The sequence below is a fragment of the Aythya fuligula genome, chromosome 2 (assembly GCF_009819795.1).
Source record: "Aythya fuligula isolate bAytFul2 chromosome 2, bAytFul2.pri, whole genome shotgun sequence".
NCBI classification, from domain to species: domain Eukaryota; kingdom Metazoa; phylum Chordata; class Aves; order Anseriformes; family Anatidae; genus Aythya; species Aythya fuligula.
In genome coordinates this window covers 17736712-17755061 of record NC_045560.1, presented here as the reverse complement: position 1 = coordinate 17755061, position 18350 = coordinate 17736712, and the positions used below count along the sequence as shown (strand labels likewise).

At 43.4% G+C, this 18350-nt stretch overlaps 1 protein-coding gene across 1 annotated transcript in view; it reads left to right on the top strand.

Annotated features, from left to right (window-relative positions):
• Nucleotides 1–915: 915 nt before the first annotated feature.
• APBB1IP (amyloid beta precursor protein binding family B member 1 interacting protein) overlaps nucleotides 916–18350 on the top strand; it is a 61017-nt gene continuing 43582 nt past the window's right edge. The window contains exons 1-2 of the mRNA XM_032182282.1: nucleotides 916–935; nucleotides 14762–14833. Of these exons, the coding sequence (XP_032038173.1) occupies nucleotides 14762–14833 (72 nt within the window). The 5' untranslated portion in view covers nucleotides 916–935. The remainder of the gene's footprint in view (nucleotides 936–14761; nucleotides 14834–18350) is intronic.

Genomic DNA, 18350 nt, shown 5'->3' with positions numbered 1-18350 from the left:
AAGTATGGCTGAACCGTCTCAGCTGGATTTTTTCAAAGCAATTACCCCTTAAAGCATTGACACATATTCGCTGTGCAGAAGTGGGGGTAATTTAAAATGCTACCATCTTTCTGCCATAATTATCTTACCTCCAGCAGTACTGGAAGAATCTAACAAAGGATTCCTTCACTGATTTGGAGCAAAATCTGGTGTTTCAGTATAAATGGCTTTGGAATTATTAAACTAAACTACCTGACAACAAAGATTAAGCTAGAGTACCTGACAACTTTTCTAAACTGACTTTGAAGTAACAAGTTCAAGATGGAGACATTCCCCTTTTTTGGGAGGGGGTATTTAACGTGTTATACAACTATTCCTACTCATTGAAGGAAATTTTAGTACACCTCAAAGCAGCACTTCACAATGCCACAGAAAGGTGCAGAAATGCCATAAAAGCAACTTTTTCGACTTGAAGCAGCATTAGTAAAAAAAATAAGTTAAAAAATAGACAGTCTTTCCAAACGCAGGGTGAAGAGAAGCCACCTTTTTGTCTGAGCACCACCCGGCCTCGCCGTGAGGCGACGAGGGGCTGGAGGGGAGCGGGAAACGCGGCGCCTCCCGCCTGGGCTTTCGGGCTCCATTTTGTGGGTCCCCCCCAGCCTCCAGCGGGGACCTCGGCTCACCACAGCCCTCGGGCCGGCCTCCGGCGGGGAGTCCCCGAGTGTCCCCATCAGGGCGAGCCGAACCCAAGCTCTGAGAGCCGGCTGCCCCCGGCGGGTGAAGGCGGAGGGCGGCGCTGCGAGCCCCGGGGCGGCTCCCGCTGAGGTGGCCGCCCCGGGGAGCCCGGCAGCCGGCCCCATTTCCCCCCACAGGCGGTGCCGCGGAGCCCAGCCCGCCTCAGCCTCCTGCTCGCAGCGCCTCCGGGAGCCGGCGGCTGCCGTCGCCCTCCTGCCAAGGTAAAACCGGGGGGTGAGGGAGGCTCTCGCCCTAACGGAGTGGGGTGGGAGTGGTGCTGATGGACCAGAGATCTAAATACCGTCCCCACAAGCTTGGGGTGTTGTTTCAACCCAGCGCGCACCGAAAAGGAAAGTTACTGCATCTGTTCGATGTCGCGCTGGGAAGATGTACCTGGTAGGGGCTGCTGAGCCTTCCTTCCAGCCTGGTGCTGGAAATTTGGGTGCTGAAATACAGCCCTCGAGCAAAAGATGTGGGATGCCACGAGCCTGGGACAGGCGGCTTGGTTTGGCTTGCTGAGGTGCCTTCTGGCACAGGTTTTGCTGATTCTGGGGCTGGCGGGGCTCCAGCTCAAGTCTTCCCCCTCATAACCTCTGTTTTCGGTTTTCTGGCAGTAATTTTTCCTCTTTGGTGCTAGTTCCCCTTCGCGAATTACATGAAATCCGTGTTTTCTCAGCTGCCCCTAAATAACTTTTAAACAGTATCCATTCACATATGACTCCTGCAGCATCGCTGTCCATCGATCGCCCCGTAAATGTGGTGTTTTTGGGACTTCGGTTAGCACACCTGCTTCAGCACAGACAAACACACAAACCCCAGTGTTTCAGAGGGCTGGCTATGCTACATGACCTGCTTCACTTGTATATAGCCTCCTACTCATTTGATTCGCTAACTTTACAACTTTTTTTTTTCCAGAAACTTTGCAAAGAATGTGAATCTAGGTTAAAGCTCTGTTTAAAGCACATTGAATTTTTTGCTGAACCTGTTGTTTTTACCTGTGGGCTTGCTAACAAGACTATTAATTTAATTGTACCTCATGCTTTGTGCAAGGATTAAATGGAGACAGTTTGGCTTTGTCTTTGGGAGGTTAATCACCGGAGCATTACAGATAGCTGAGTGATCCTTGAGTTATATTCTCAGGGAATTTGGATCTATCTGGGAGGGTACATAACTGGAGAAATGTACTGCTTCTGAAATGGTATTTTTAATAATTCCCTGCCTCTTCTTTTTCTTCTTTAAATATCCCCTGTGGGTACTATAGATACTTCTGGCATTTGGAGGCAAATATGACTGAAGCCTCAAAGTAATAATTGAATAAATTGTGTTTTAATTGTTCAAGTTGGAATTCATGATTATTTGGTTTGCTGTATCTTCAAGCAGAATATGATGCCTTTGAAGTGCCGATTTATATTGTTATCAAACGTTTATTCCAGTTTAATTTGTTTTTTACAGATTAAAAGACTGATTCTTACTATAATTGAGCAGGGTCTAGCAGATCACACATTCATGCATCTGTGAATCGATATAGAGGCTTGGTCCTGAATAAAGCTTTAGAGACTAAGATATTTGGGAGGGCAGTAAGCTGTATAGATGGGCAGAAGTATGGACACAAGGGCCAGTTGGGTCTTGTAACCTCTTAACTGAGCACATGTGAACATGGCCTGAGATTTCTTAGGTAGCAATGAATTTCCCTAAAGCAGTAAAATTTTACATTTGCTGTGTTTCATTTTTTTTCTCTTAGCAGAAAAGGAACTGGTGTCTTACAGCAATGAGAGGAACAAGAAGTAGAAAGCCTTCCTTCTATTCTTCTGCAGTATGTAGCGAAGGGGGAGGTAGGGCTGATGGAGGGATCAGCAGTTACGTCTGGCCCTACAAAATGTCTGAGAAAACCAGCAGCATGGAGTGCTGCTGGGGCTGAGAGGAGAGATAACCTGTCTGTCTGCAGATTCACAAACATCTGTCTTTCAAGGAGGAGATGTGTGAACATGGATTTTCTCGAAAGAACGGTCGGTTATGTTTCAGAGGGGGCTTTACAGGAATGTAGCCAAATTTGGTTTTACCGCTTATCATTCAGGACCCTGTCCTTTCTCGCTGTCTCTGCAAATACAGGTGGTTTTCTTTCCCACAGACCTTTTTTTTTTTTTCCATCTTTCACTTCATTGTGTCTTGACTTGTTTTGTTTTAGGCTCATCTGACTTGTTGTGATGACAGCGTCCCTTTGTCAGGTTTTGATTTGGAGCGAAAGTGAAAATCAGACCTTTTGTTTGCCTGCAATGTTATAGAAGCTTTAGCTTGTCTCTTTTTGAAGGTTTCTAAGGATGATGACGACTTGCATCCATGCAGACCTCCCAAAACACATGGACTTCAAGGCAGGATCCTCCTCACTCAGCTTTAAACACAACCATTTCAGTTAGTCACCAGAGGTTCTTAGTCACCTTTGTCGTCAACAGAGAGAGATACTTATCAAATTGGTTCCACTGCCCAGTTTTAGACAGCTACTCATCATGCTCTGTAAAATTGCCTTTCTTCCTCTTCATTGACTAAAAAGAAGAGTCTGGGATGAAGTCAGATGCAAATTTCACAGAAACTCTGCCATATGTCTCTTCATGATTAGGAATGACCCATGGTACAGTAAAATTGCTCTTGGAAATGAAAATGTTTTAGCCAGTTTTCCTTATCATCCAGCCTGTTGATTCATGGCTACCCTAGATACTACCAGCTCAGCTGCCAGAGTAGAAGGTAGTAGCTGCAACTTGAAGGAGACCAGGGTGCCTATGTCCTCCCTAAGTTTCTGTGGGAGACTTCTGAGCATCTGCATGAACATCTGTTCCTCGCCACCCCTTAATATTAATTTATAGAATTGCTTCTGACCTGTGAATGAAAGGGAAACAGAAATAACTTAGATCTGACTTAGTACTTTAACGTGGGAATTCACAAACTAGCTTGATAATGACTGTTGCAAAAGTGTAACTCTGTCATTAGTTTCAAAGCCTTTCTTCCAGTAAAGTGACCTTTTAGATCCGTGGCTAGCTAATTGTTATCATAATTTTTGCTACCAGAAGTTATGTCAACTGAAGACAACACTATTTATTTATTTATTTATTTATTTATTTATTTATTTATTTATTTATTTTTGTCGAGCATGGATCTAGTATTTCAAGAATTTGGCTTCAAATAAATCAGGGTCACAGTTATTAAAGTTAATAGGAGTATTTGGGGGAGTAGATGCATTACAAATCCTAGAAGAAAAAGGAGGTTCAGTAGATATGAATCCATTTTTCTGTGTTACCCTGTTTAGAAAATATTGTTTAGAAATGCCTAGAGACATTTCTGATAGCAGTTTTGCACTGAATGCATCTCCTCAGTGTATTTCCATTTTTACTTTCACTCTGTGTATTTGCTTGTAATCTAAAGCAGTGGATGTGAAAGCATGACTTGTAGCACTAGTATTAAAGGATGGAACTCCCTGTGTAGCTGCTATCAGCCGTGGGCAGACCCCATGTGGTTGACATCACCAACAACGGAAAGTTCTCAGTTGACCTCAGACAATCAAACTGATATCATAAAAAATTTGGTGAAAATTTTGTCATCCTACCCACTCATACCAGGAAGAGGGGGTTACACAGGGAATAAATCTGTTTTTAGCAGCACTGCCGGTCTATCAAGCATAGAGAGAACAGATAGGAGTCAAAATCATAGTGGCACTAACTGGAAATAAAATGTCTGCTAGGAGGCACCTCACCAAGAGAGCAGGTCAGCTCCATGGAATTGTCCACCTCTTGGTTCCCTGCTGGCATCTAGTCCATATGTGCAGCAAATGAAAACTTGCTTCTTAGTGGCCTTTGTATGTTTTGGTATTCTCACTGTATCTTCAGGTAGCCCAGGCTACAGACACAAGATTACTTTCCTTCTTCTTCAGAGAGAGATTTTTATGTGACCTTCCAAGTGTACTAGGAACCCCATTTTTTCCTTTCCTGCGGGAGTATCACTGAAGCACAGAATCAAGAAGGATGCTTCATCCCAAGAAGTCTTTTTGAAAGTTAATGTGTTATTTTCTCTGATTGCAAATTTAAAAAAAAAAAAAAAAAAAAAAAGTAAAATAAATAGAAAGTAGTGAAGTCCACATCACTGTTCTCTGTGCTTTTCAACAAAATCCTGCATTTGGAAGATGTGCTGTACACATCACTTGTCATGCCTGAATTGGTGAGTTGACCCTGAGCAAGTGAGACTACATGTCAAAAACATTCCCAAATGCTCGCTGTGGTTACAGCTTAGTTTTGGACTTTGCTGACCATATCTTCAAGACTTCGGGGCAGATGTCAGAGCATTAGAGAGCCAGTTGGTCTCGGTGTCAGTCCTAGGAGGAGATTCAGCATAAACTTTACTGCAGTTTTGTTCATGGTGGCTCTGTTCTTCCATGCAATTCAGCAACGCCTTTCATATTTGCCACGTGACTGACCTCCTTTGTCTCCCCTGTGCCGTGATGGAGGCGTTATCTCTGAGCAGATCAGTTGTTCCATCCCTCCTCCACGTGGTAAGAAAAAAAGAGAAGGAGGCAGTAACATTTCCTTTTTGTGGAAAACCAAACAGAAATGGAAGAAATACGCTGGGAATGTCACAAGATTCTTCTCATCCTGCCCTGTTTTCTTCCCGTAACTGTTTCCTTTGTGTGGTTCAGGGCTTGCCGGGCTGTGGCGATACAGCATCCCATCTGTGGTGACCCCAGGCTTTCACCTTCCTTACAAATCTTCATCTGAAACTCATTGCTTATTGCTGTTTCTGCTTGCTGTGCACTATACAGACCAAAGGAAGCAGCTCTTTTTAGGTGAAAAGTAAGTAACAGGCCTTGAAATTAACTCTTCAGTCAGCAGTAACCATGTAAAAGGTTTAAAAATGTCTTCACTTAATTTTTACACTACTCACTGTGGTACCAAGCACTGCGCTTAGGTGAAAAACTAGAAATTCAGGTAAAGCATTACTTGATGTGTTTGATTTTAATACACAAGCTGTGTACGAAACAAACATGTGGGTTCAAATACATTTTACAGGTTTGTTTTTACCCTTTTTCTCCACTCTTATCTGTTAGAACATTTTATGGTAATGTCTTTTTGTCTTTCAGTCTTCCTTTCCCATGCCACGTGTGCCCTCCCCTAAATATTTCTGGCCATAATAAGAATGTGTGATTACAAGAGATAAGATAGCTCTAATGGCACACTGACAGAGCGTGAATATTGGGACAGATGAATCAGTGATTATTCAACACAGCAGCTCCTGCCCTTAAATTTTGTACTGTAACTATTCATTCATTTTTTCCTCTTCCTAAGTTTGTGCTTGTTTCCATTTTCTGACGCTTGGCATCTCTTGATTCTGTAGGTTATCAGGGAAGATGGCACATGGATTTTCCCACTCTCTGGATCCATGTATTCCTTCATCTCTCACGTGTGGGCTTCCTTGTCTACCGTTTGCTGCTGGTTAGACAATCTGTTAGTGAAAGATCAGCCTGCTTATGGAGTTTGAAGCTAAATAGCAAAATCTTCGTTTAGTGGAGAGCCACAAGGCAAGCTCCCATAGCTCAGGGACCTGAGGATTAGGGGCTTCTGGAAATAGTTTAGAAGTGACAGTTGGGGATGAAATGCTTGGAGCCCATCTCTTCCATTGCAGGCATTGCTGAGCATCCAGTTATGCTGGATCCAGAAAGTATCAACAATTTCACTCCTCTCGTTTGCTGGCAGTTTTTTAAAATACAGGAGAGTGTTGTCTCATGGTGCTAACTCTGTGCAGCAGTGTTGGGTAACTGGAGAAAACAGGAAGGAAAACATTGCACCAACATTAGCAAGCTACAAATTATGGGAAGGAACGTGGGAAGAGATGGAACCAGTGTGTGCTATTTGGGCTTACCTCACTCTGTCACCCTTCTGCTCTCCCATCGTGGCAAGGAATAGGCAGAACCTAAGAGATGAGATGCATTCTGGTAACTCGGATGTCTACTGTCATTTGTATTTGTTTGTATCCCCCCATCTTAAGGGACACACACTTCCATCCAGCTTGCTGCCTTTCCCAGAAGTTAACCTGGGGAGTGGAGGTCTTGTTCTGTGTGCCAGCAGTCTGGCATAGGACTGGGAGTTGTTCCTTCAGCCAATTCCACGTGAAGACGTCGTGTCCTCTCCTACCACTTTGCACTCTGCAGAGAGTTTGTGCTCTCTATATGGCTCGCGGTGAGAAGGTCCCCAAACGGGACCATTCTGCTGTAAATAGTTGTGACAAGGGAAAAATGAGATGACCAAGCCTGGAGCTGTACAATATTTCTGTAATGTTCTTAGACCCATGGGCCAGACTGAAGCACGTTATCTGCTGAGAGGATATATAAGGAGCAGACGTGGCACTGCTTTCAAGCTCCATCAAAGCAGTTCCTTCCCTTCAGGAGTTGACAGTGGGCCCTAAAGCGAAGTTCTGGAGGATAAAAATGTCTCCTTCCTCAGTTTGTGCTCTACATTAGGGTTTCTTTTCCCCTTGCATAAGGTGCTTTTAACTCAGTCCCTAGCTGCTCAAGTCCTCTGCTGTGGGATCCATTTTCTGGAGCTTGAGATCCAGGCTGTGTCTGTGCCTAGGGGGGTGGAGAAGAGCCTGGTGAATGAGCTGCCTTGCACCAGCCTGCACCTTGGTGAAACAAGGGTAAAACATTGCTGCACCTCACTGGTGACAGCAGTTGTATAACTCCCAGCTCAGTGAAATCTGTGTCTTTTGGACTAACACAGACTTCTAAATTCAGTCCTAACTACATGCTTGTACCTGTCATATGTGCAAGTTAACTGAATTTCCAAAACATCAACAAGGGAATAAGCTTCCAGGAGGTGTGACTGTGTATGTATTATGGTTATAATTTCTGTGTAACAGAAGTAGGATCTGTGAGTTTGTGGTGCTCCTATCTAAAGCTGTTTGTATTTACATTCTGGAGTTAGTAGAGTACGAGTTAGAAGTTTAATTACCGTGTGTACTTTGAGTCTTGCTAGCGCCAGTATGAGCAGTGTGATACAAGATAACCAGGCAAGTGGAATGAAAATGGTTTCACAGCGTATGTAGTAATGTGTGTTTGGAGCAATCAGTGGAACATGCTGTGACGTGCTGCTTGTGCCGTGGTCACCTGAAGATGCTCTGGTGTCCAAGGTTAACATTAGAAAAGGATTCTTTTATTATTGTATATATATTTGATGTTTTGGTTTTGATCTGAAGCCAAATGTGACTTCTGAACTAGTAAGGGTACTTTGCCATTTCTACTTTTTCCCTCTTAAACTTGTTCCCTTTCTTAGTATCTATAAGAATTGGTAACTAATTGGATTTTTCTTCTGGGCTGAATTCTGCAGAGATGGATGTTTCCCCATGTTCTACTTCATAAAAACTGACCTAAAGGGCTGTTAGGGACTTTTTACTAGACACAATGCAGTAGGTGGTTAAGGAACTTCCCACCTTCCTCACTGAAATTTATAAGAGACATCAGAGCTGTCAAAGTTTTTGTTGATATCCAGCAGTAAAACCATTGTAAGAAACCTAATTAGATCTGTTTCAGACCTGCAGTGACTTTTAGCCAGCAAGTTGCCTTCAGCAGTGGCTGGCATCATATGCTTCACGAGAAGGTACAAGAAATCCATTGCTGAGAGGTATGCTGTAACCTGTCTGTCACGAAGGCTTTGCTCTGATTCCAAGTTGGTAGAGCCTTCTTTTTAGGTCTTGCAGCAAAAGGTTCATCATCCCTACCTGAAATTCTCAGGAATACTAGCACTCCTAGCTATAACTGCTAGAAGAGAGCCAACGTGCTAGCTTTCCACGTGGACGTGGTCCTCTGATGTTTACGTGTTGTAGTGCAGGTAGTGGGAGGTGAAGATCTTTCCATGTGACTTGTAAAACTCTACTTCATGTATTTTTATCACTGTTGTTTGCACGTGTCACAGGTTAAGAACACCAGCAACGCTCTGAATTCAGCGTCAGTAACTTCTATCAGATCTCTTGGTGGGCTGGTTCCTAATTCAGTTCCAATACAGCTCTGCTGTACGTCCTTGTTCTCCTGATACCGTGCTGTTCCTCATGCCTCTTCTCTTTGTAGCCCTTAGGTTGATTAAACTGCATCAACTCAACTGAGACAGAGTTGCAGAGATGGTAATCTCGTTTGTGATACCGTTGGTGTTTCCTGTTCGGTATTGCACAAGGCCTCCAAGCTTGTTTTCAGATTGCAAGCACAGAAGCCTCGTTACCACGTGCCTGAGACCACTCTTCCTGTTGAAAGGGCCTGCCTGTAGGTAGTTCTCACAGGGCCATCAGGTGCTAACAGCTCCAACTCTGCTTAGTGTAGCACCGTGCCTCCTTTAAGAGCTGCACAGTGTGATCACAGTTAGCTTTGGGCCAGTTTTTATCTTTTATCTTTTTTTAGTAGTGTGAATTTTTTGTTTTACTGCTAGTCTTACCTCCTTGCTGATGGATAATGATTCTGTCCAACAACTTATTCCCGATGTGTTCATGGACATAGTGCAGATGTCTTATCTAAGTATGCAAATTGTCAATTTATTTGCCTATTTATTTATAGACGCTGTCCAGTGACAGCGTCGGTGGACAAGGGAAGAGCAAATGATGCCATCTGCCTTGACTTGTGCAAAGCCTTTGATACAGTCCCACGCAGCATCCTTGCCTCTAAATTGGAGAAAAATGGATGTGATGGATGGATTTGGGTGGATAAGGAATTGGCTGGATGGTCACATCCAAAGAGTTGTGGTCAATGGCTCGATGTCCAGGTGGGGATCAGTGATGAGTGGTGTCCTTCAGGAATCTGTATTGAGACTGAGACTGTGACTGTGTAGCATCTTTGTTAAGGACAGGGACAGTGGGATTGAGTCCACCTGCAGCAAGTTTGCTGCTGACACCAAGCTGTGTGGTGTGGTCAACACGTAGGAGAGAAGAGATGACATCCAGAGGGCCCAGAGAGGTGGGCCTGTGCAAACCTCGTGGGGTTCAACAAGGCCAAGCACAAGGTGCTGCACCTGGACTAGGGCAAATCCAAGCACAAATACAGGCTGGGTGGAGAATGGATTGAGAGCAGCCCTGAGGAGAAGAACCTGGGTGTGCAATTGGATGAGAAGCTTGTTACAAGCCGTCAATGTGCTCTTGCAGCCCAGAAAGCCAACCATGTCCTGGGCTGCACCAAAAGCAGCGTGGCCAGCAGAGAAGGGAGGGGATTTTGCCCCTCCACTCTGCTCTCGTGAGACCCCACCTGGAGTGCTGTGTTCAGCTCTGGGGCCCCCAGCACCAGAAGGACATGGATGTATTAGAACAAGTCCAGAGGAGGGCCACAAGGATGATCAGAGGGCTGGAGCACCTCTCCTACACAGACAGGCTGAGGGAGCTGGGGTTGTTCAGCCTGGAGAAGAGAAGGCTCCAGAGAGACCTTACAGCGGCCTGCCAGTACCTAAAGAGGGATACAGGAAAGCTGGGGAGGGACTCTGTGTCTGGGATGTGGTGATGGGACAAGGGGGACTGGTTTTAAACTAAGAGGGTAGATTTAGGTTAGATATAAAGAAGAAATTCTTTATTATGACTGTGGTTAGATACTGAAACAGGCTGCTTCCCCCCCCCCCATCCCTGGAGGTGTTCAAGGCCAGGCTGGATGGGGCTTTGGGCATCCTGGTCTGGTGGGAGGTGTCCCTGCCCATGGCAGGGGGGGTTGGAACTGGATGGGCTTTCAGGTCCCTTCCAACCCAAACTATTCGATGATTCCCTGATTCTGTGAAATCACAAAACTTTCTTCATTCTTAAAAAAATATATATATTTGTGGGTGTTTTTCTTCTCGCTAGTATCTTGACAAATGAAGATGTTTGCAACCATGCAGAAAGACAATCTGGATGTTAGTCACATCATTCATGTTATGGACCAGCAAAGGCAGCTCCTGCTCTACCTGTCAGTGCGTGGCACAAAGTGATGTAGGTGGGACTAAGCTCGTGGAGGATGGTGCACCGGGACACCGAGTGCAAGGACTGTTTCTCTGGTCTTGCATGTGAGCAAGGAGTTTCCCAGTCACTATTGTTCTTTGGTGCCCTGGAACACTGGGCTAGCCCTGTAGGAAAACCATATCCTTCGCTGTCAGCAAAGTCTGCTTCTCATGCAAGAGCAACAAGTCAGGCAAGGGAGTGTTTCCCTTCCATCTCTGTGGGCAGCTTTCCCTGCATCTGCAGAATTTCTCTGGTGTTAGAGGTTAGATAATTAAATTCCAACTTCCTAGCCCATAGCTCAAGAAATACAGATGTTTACATCTCACTTTAAAGTAAGAGTATGTAGGGAGTAGATAGTTAGAAGATGGAAAAAGTTTTGTGTGGCTCTGTTGCTGTTTAGAAATGCAGCAGAGAGAGTTTTGTGGTGTCAGCCAGGGCTGCAGGATGCTTCTTGTCAAATGGCTGGAAGCCCCCTCTCAGGGCACCTGGGTGGGTGTACGTGGGTCTTTGGAAATGCCAGAAAAGCCTCTGACAAAGAAAACTGACTGTCAGTTAAGGAGAAATAGGAACAAATAGACGGAAGTCTTACTTTTTTTCATGGGGTGAGCTGAAATACAAAGAAGTACAAAGAAATACAAAGAAGTACAATGAATTCTCTTACTCACAGGTCTCTTAATTTAGATTTAAATGTGATTTAACAGCAAAGAGACTTCTAAATCTGAAATTAGGGGGGTTAAAAAAAAAATAATAGGCCTAACAGGTCTGGGGGACTTCTGGTAAGTGGCGAAGTGAATACATGTATTGGTGAGTCAAAATGCAATGAGTTGGTATTTCTGTTCTAGGTAAACTTGTGAGAGTTTAATATCTATAAACTAAATAGTGAGACTTGGTGGTTAAAATAGCCAGCTGAAGAGGAAATGCACCCACACCTTATTTATAAAGTGTGAGAAATGTGGGAGTGTTGAATAGAAAAGCTGTCACGAGGAAATGGGCGCTCAATGGAGATTTGAGAATTAAATTTGGAAGGAAGAAAACAATAAGGAGTACCTTTTCCTGTACTGTTGGTGTTAACTAAAAAAAAAAAAAAGAGGTTTTGAAGGCATCAACTTGAAAATTAATCACTTTAAAAATAGGTTAGGTTTCAGATGCATGCCTTCCCTTGTGCCCCCTGTTATTTTTATGTTTTACAACCACAATTTCCTCTTTTTTATTTTAATTCTGATACTTTTTCTGCTTGAAATCTTAATGCATCACATACAAAACATTGTAAAAGTACTGACTTTTCAGTTTAGTTTATAATGATTTTAAGAGTTAGTAGTGGTAGTAGTATGTACAGGATAACTGTACAAAAAAGTTGCTTTTTAGAGGATATAAAGGAGGACTGAATTTGAAACTCGGTATTCTTCTGGGGACATAGGTAAATCTTTTCCCCTTTTTTCCTAATAATAGCTTACACACCTGCAGGTTTCGCTTTGAGTTTCTGGTTTGAATAAATTCGAGGCTATTTCAAAAGAAAGATTTTGCTGGTCCAACATCTTCCTTGAATGGGATAGTTCCCCATAGGATTTGCCTGTTGTTTAGTCTTAGCTGTTCCTGATGGAGCATTGGAAGAACAGCAATGAGGATGGAGAGGAGTCATGAATGGAATGGACCAAAGACGAGAAGAGTGGATGGGACAGGCTTTGGCAGTTCCATCTTTGGGGATTCATTTTGCTACCTTTTGCTTTTCTAGCTCTTGACAAAATCCCCAATGAATTTTGAAAGTTCTCAGAGTAGTTTAAGAGATTGTTAAGAGATTGTTCAACATGTTTTAATGTGAAAATATTTTCCTCGTGGGATCTGATGATGTTTGGTTTGATGGTTGTTAACTTTTCTTCCTAAGACCAACCTATAAAAATTCAAGAGAAAAAGATAGGAAGATACGAGTAGGGAGAATGGCTTGGTGACAACTTGCCTTAATCAGTTGGGTGAGCATGCTGGATGTCTGGTCATGGAAAGTGACACTTGAAAGGGACACTGACACACGTCCTTCTCAATACATATGAGAACGATGGGTACAGCTGATCAGATGCCCCCAACAGATAGTTTTGTTCTCCTATATCAGAGAAAACAGGAACATGTTTATTTCTTTAACACAGAGGAGATACTGTTGGTATGAGCTGCAGCTCCATTTTTTGGCATATAGCAAGTCCAACTTTGCTCTTCCTGATCATATAAGTGGCATTTTGTCTATCCTTTTTATGAAAATTGATTTCTGTGCATCTGGTGTGTAGGAAGCTACTACACACCTATTGATTCAAATTCCCTAAAGCAACATTCCCTAATTATTTACCCAACCAGGCTACTGCTGAATTTACAGAAACTGACTTTTATAGAGAAAGCTCTGCGTGCTAGGTGTGATGCATACAGAGGGAGTGAGCCAGCCAGGGTGGGTTTGTCAGCTGGAAATGAAGCAGCTGAGATGCCTTTAGCTCTCCGTTTGCTCAGCTGTGTGTGACGTGTGGGGCCTGTTATGAAACGTGGTCATAGCAGTGTTGTCTCCACCACGAGGGTTACATTCAGCCCTCCTGACCACGTTACAATGCCTTCAGCAACATTCTGTTTCCAAATCTGTAAGTCTTGGATTGCCAGGATCTAAGAGAACTGGGGGGGGGAAGCTCTGTTCCCAGTTGCTTGCACCTTGTTGAGTTATACCAGCTACAAAAACAGTCTAAAGCAGGTAGGGTACACACTGAGCCTGACTGATGGGAGCTGTATGTGCCTGCTCCTAGTGAGTTCTGGTGTCAGTGATAACACAGGAGGTGAGAGGACGTGGAAATGGGGCTGATCTTGCCTATGTAGATGCCTGAAGGATGAAGTTCAAAGGAGGCAGAGCAGCTCAGATTGCTTCACTATTCCACTATTAACTATCATTAAAAACATGCTACCAAATAATTTGCAAACAAGGGATGTTTACTTTAGTGGTTCAGTAATATTTTATATTGAACTATGGCATTATTATATGACTTTAGAAGTTCTATTAAAGGAAAGACTGAAGAAAATTGTAAAGATTGAAGAACGGGGTAGTTGGTCTTCTTTTCTTGCCAGTCTTTCCAGTCATTAGAGTTGTTCCTGTCCTCTGGTTGTTGTCTTGAATCAGGTTGGTCCTCATCCTGGAAGACACACACAAACTTAGCATATCAATAGTACTACTTGTGTTTAAAGTGTGATCAGTGTCTGAACTTCTTATGCCATCAGTAGGAGTTTGCAGTCCTTTGCAGGCTTGAGGATCTTAAGAAAATGATGTTTATACATCTTGTCTTCAGCAGTATTGTGTGTCAGACACCCTTTAACACCACTTCACTCCTTGCAAAGGAACAGATTTATGAGAAGGAGGAAGGGGATTATAACAGAAGCCGTATCACCCCCATTAACGTCATCTGGTGCTGTCCTCACACCATGCCTCTTGTGACAGAAGTCACCACACAGGCAGTACATGCTTTCCGTGTCTCAGTGCTGTCCATCAGATGCCTTGACATTGGGTAACTTTAGAGTTCTCTGAGTGTAGTAGAAATAGAAAGAAAACAGGGAAAAATATTGAGACAAGAAGTTGGTTATGTACTAACCATAATCATGTCCTGAACCAGGTAATACCTAGTAAACCTCTGAGACATACCTCTGGTTGTATCAGCCATCTCAGCCAAAGAAGGAAAGCTTTCAAGACGAAGCATTCAGTTTCTCAACCTCAAACTTTATTTCCCTTTCCATCTCTCACTAGTTAGATTTCTTTGATATTTAAGATACAACCGTGATTTATTTGCTAGTGGCTTCCTCTGAAATGTAACTAATACAAGGACTGAGGTCATTGGAACTCGTGAGTGTAGAGCCAGAGCATATGTTTAAGCATGTACAGGACTGAGCTTCTGATCCGTCAGTCATTTCTAAACTACGGATGGAGGTTTTTGCAAGTTGCCAACAGCTGTTTTAAACTGGGGAAGAATTGTAAAATAATATCGCGTATCCTCTTTTTGACTATTGCTGTCTTTGAAATGAACTCATGATAATTTGTTGTCTGTGTTTTTTTTTTTTCTTTTAGATGGAGCAAACATGTGATGATATAGATGAAATGTTCAGCAATTTACTTGGGGAGATGGACATGCTGACCCAGGTAAATCTTCTTTTTTCCAAGCAAGATTAGAAAAAGAGCTGTTATATATTTGAGAAAAGAGGCAACTTTTAACATTTTTCATGTTCTTTCACTCTGAATAAATATGCACCTAAATTCTTCTGAAAAACTTCCAACAAAATTTTTCTGACTGACATTTAAACCACGTGGCCTGAAGAATACAGTAATATCAATGCAAGCTAGATTGTTAGAGAGCACTAACTGCTTATGAAAGATGCTTTCTCCCCCGAAAAAATAAATAAATAAATAAATAAATAAGCAGTTTATATTCTTCTTGGATTCAGTCCCAAGAAGTTGAAAGATTCCATCAAAACAGGAAGAGTTTGAGTCTGAATTTTCAGGTATGAATGCCTTGCATACATGGGTAAATGAGATGTAGCCTGAGTGTCAGATGTAAGCTTTGGAACTAAACCCAACATTTTATATTATCTTGAATGTATGAATATAGTAATAACAGGCATCTTTAGATATGCCAAAATATTAAGTTACAGCTAGGGTGCAATTCAGGAATTTATAGAGATGTTATTGCCAATGCAGAATACAAACTTGAGAAGAGACTATAAAACAGCAGGAGCCTATTTCTAAAGCTACAGTTACTGAGTTTGACTATTTACAGCATCTGTTTTGAGGGGTCTTTCATTCTGGTGAATCCCAGTGCTTGCCAAATTAAATACCAATAATTATGAGCCACACGATGGTGATTGTGCTTAAACAATTGAGGTTGTGTGAAAACCAAGATTTCATATTACAGTCTTAGCTGTCAAATCCCAACACTTTGTCCCTTGGTAGCCTTTCTCCTTCTCAAGAGCTTTTTATACATGTAGTTGTGCAGCAGCTCCCCCCCACACCCCCTGCTCCTGCGTGGGCTCCTCTACACGGGCTGCAGCTCCAGCCCAGGGCCTGCTCCTGTGGGAGCTCTCCATGGGCCGCAGCCTCCTCCAGGCCACATCCACCTGCCCCACTGGGGGCTCCTCCACGGGCTGCAGCGTGGAGATCTGTTCCATGTGGGACCCATGGGCTGCACGGGGACAGCCTGCTCCACCAGGGGCCTCTCCACAGGCCACAGGGGAACTGCTGCTGTGTGCCTGGAGCACCTCCTGCCCTCCTGCTGCACTCACCACGTTGGGGGTGGCAGGGCTGGTGCTCACTCCCCTCTCCCAGCTGCTGTTGTGCAGCAAGTTTTTTTTTCCCTTCCTTCAGTCTGCTCTCCCAGAGGCCCACCCAGTGTCGCTCCCTGGCTCAGCTCTGGCCAGCAGCAGCTCCCTTTTGGAGCCGGCTGGAACTGGCTCTGATCTGACATGGGACAGCTTCTGGGCTCTCCTCACAGAGGCCACCCCTGCAGCCCCTGCTACCAAGCCCTTGCCACATAAACCTTGCATCTGTTAATTCCTTTAGACTCTTAATTTCCTAAGCCAGTTTCTAGAGTTCTTTTACCCACTTTTTACCACTCCAATTGTCTGTTCGTAAATGTGAATGATAGAAACATGTAGTGATGCCTCTACATTGTATGAAGAGTCTGAAAACTGAATGCAAATTTAGAATTACACTTTTCTGTTGTTTTTATGTACTTTGCTTTGTTTTTTTAGCATTTTGGTTGTTAGCTCTTTAATTTCCATTTCTTTGTACTTTCTCCATTTTCATTTTTCATTCCGTACTTTAATGGCCATTATGAGGTGTTACAACTTCTTGTGGAATTACTGATTAGAGTTTTTCCTTTATATTCTTAAAGTCTGTTTCCTCAACACACTTTGTGCCCTTCGTTTTTCTCATCTTCTTATTTTCTCCATCGCTATGAAACTGATATTAGCTTCATTTCTCCTCTCCCACTACTTATTCCAAGTCACTTTTTATGAGAGTAAGCATTAACACAGAAGCTGCGTTGAAGTTGTCACTGCTTTGGTTTCCAGCTCTGTACAACCTCAGAAGAAACCAACATCTCTTGGGTGGGTAATAGGTGAAAGGAGTTGCCAAGAAAAACATTTGCATTAGCTTTCCTGAAAAATGCCTGTCAGTTTCAGGCAACTTTGTGCAATGTTAATGCCTCTGCTACAAGTTAACAGAGAACAAAATGTCATACTGTTGCACCTGAAGACCAACATCTCACATGAATTTATGAACAAGGGTATACAGCTTGTAGGACGAATGAAGTAATCCTTCCATTCTGTGTAGCATTGCTACGACCTCAGCTGGGAAATTTTGTCCAGTATTAGCACCGTGTTTTGAAGAGAAGGAAGGTTGGCTGGAGAAAATCCAGAAGAAAGCAGTGGGAATGATAAGAAAAAGAAACATGACCTATGAGAAAAGATTGCGTGGAGGTTGTTTAGTCTAGGGAGGAGGCTGATAACAATCTTAAAGTACATAAAAGGCAGCTTCAGAGCAGAAAGGAGTACTTGGTTCCCCATGTCTACAGAGAATAGTGCAATGGGGAATGGCCTTCAGCTGCTGCAAAGGAAGTTTAGGTTAAGCATTAGAAGAAAGGTTTGATGGCAGGGATAGCGATCTCCACGGTGAAGCACTGGAGCAGATTGCCAGATGCTGGAATTTATCTGATCGCAAACTTTTAAAAAGGGGTTAGCTATACATTTGTCAGATACAACCCAGGTATAACTTACTTGTAGTAGGACAGGTCTAGACAACCCCTTGAAATTCCTTTCAGCCTTGTCTACAGTGTTTGCGTATTAGAGCTATCACCTTCCTCGCTGGGGAATAGAAGTGGAATTTATCTGCCCTTTATGCACTTTTCCTAACTGAGGAAGCACTGTTTCTCTGCCTGCTTCCTAAACAGCAAGCCACAAAGAAGGAATTCTCTATTTAACTATGCAGATTTGCAGTTTCCATTGAAAATGGGATTTTTTTTTTTTATTTTATTTTTTTCAGGGGGTGGTTGCTGTTTGTTTTTGTTTTTCAAACAACAGCAAAGTTACGTTTATACTAGTAAATATACCACTGGAGCACATGGCACTGCATAGCTCAGATCTGTACGCAGCTAAACGCTTTCAAAATGTGCACCCCTATTCCACCCCCCCAAAAAACACAGAAACCCTCAAAACCAGTCTGCCTTTATTCAATGTCTCTATTGGAGGCTGAAAGAGTTGGGGTTGTTCAGTCTAGAGAAGAGAAGGCCCCAGGGAGACCTTATAGCAGCCTTGTAGTATCTAAACGGGGCCTACAGGAAAGCTGGGGAGGGGCTCTTTAGCAAGGAGCATCGTGATAGGACAAGGGGTAATGGCTTTTAACTGAAAGGGTGTTGATTTAGATTAGACATTAGGAAAAAATTAACTATGAGGGTGGTGAGGCACTGGCACAGGTTTCCCAGAGAAGCTGTGGATGCCCCATCCCTGGAGGTGTTCAAGGCCAGGCTGGATGGGGCTTTGGGCATCCTGGTCTGGTGGGAGGTGTCCCTGCCCATGGCAGGGGGTTGGAACTGGATGGGCTTTCAGGTCCCTTCCAACCCAAACCATTCGATGAATCTGTGAAACAGCCCAAGCCTCTGCTGTTT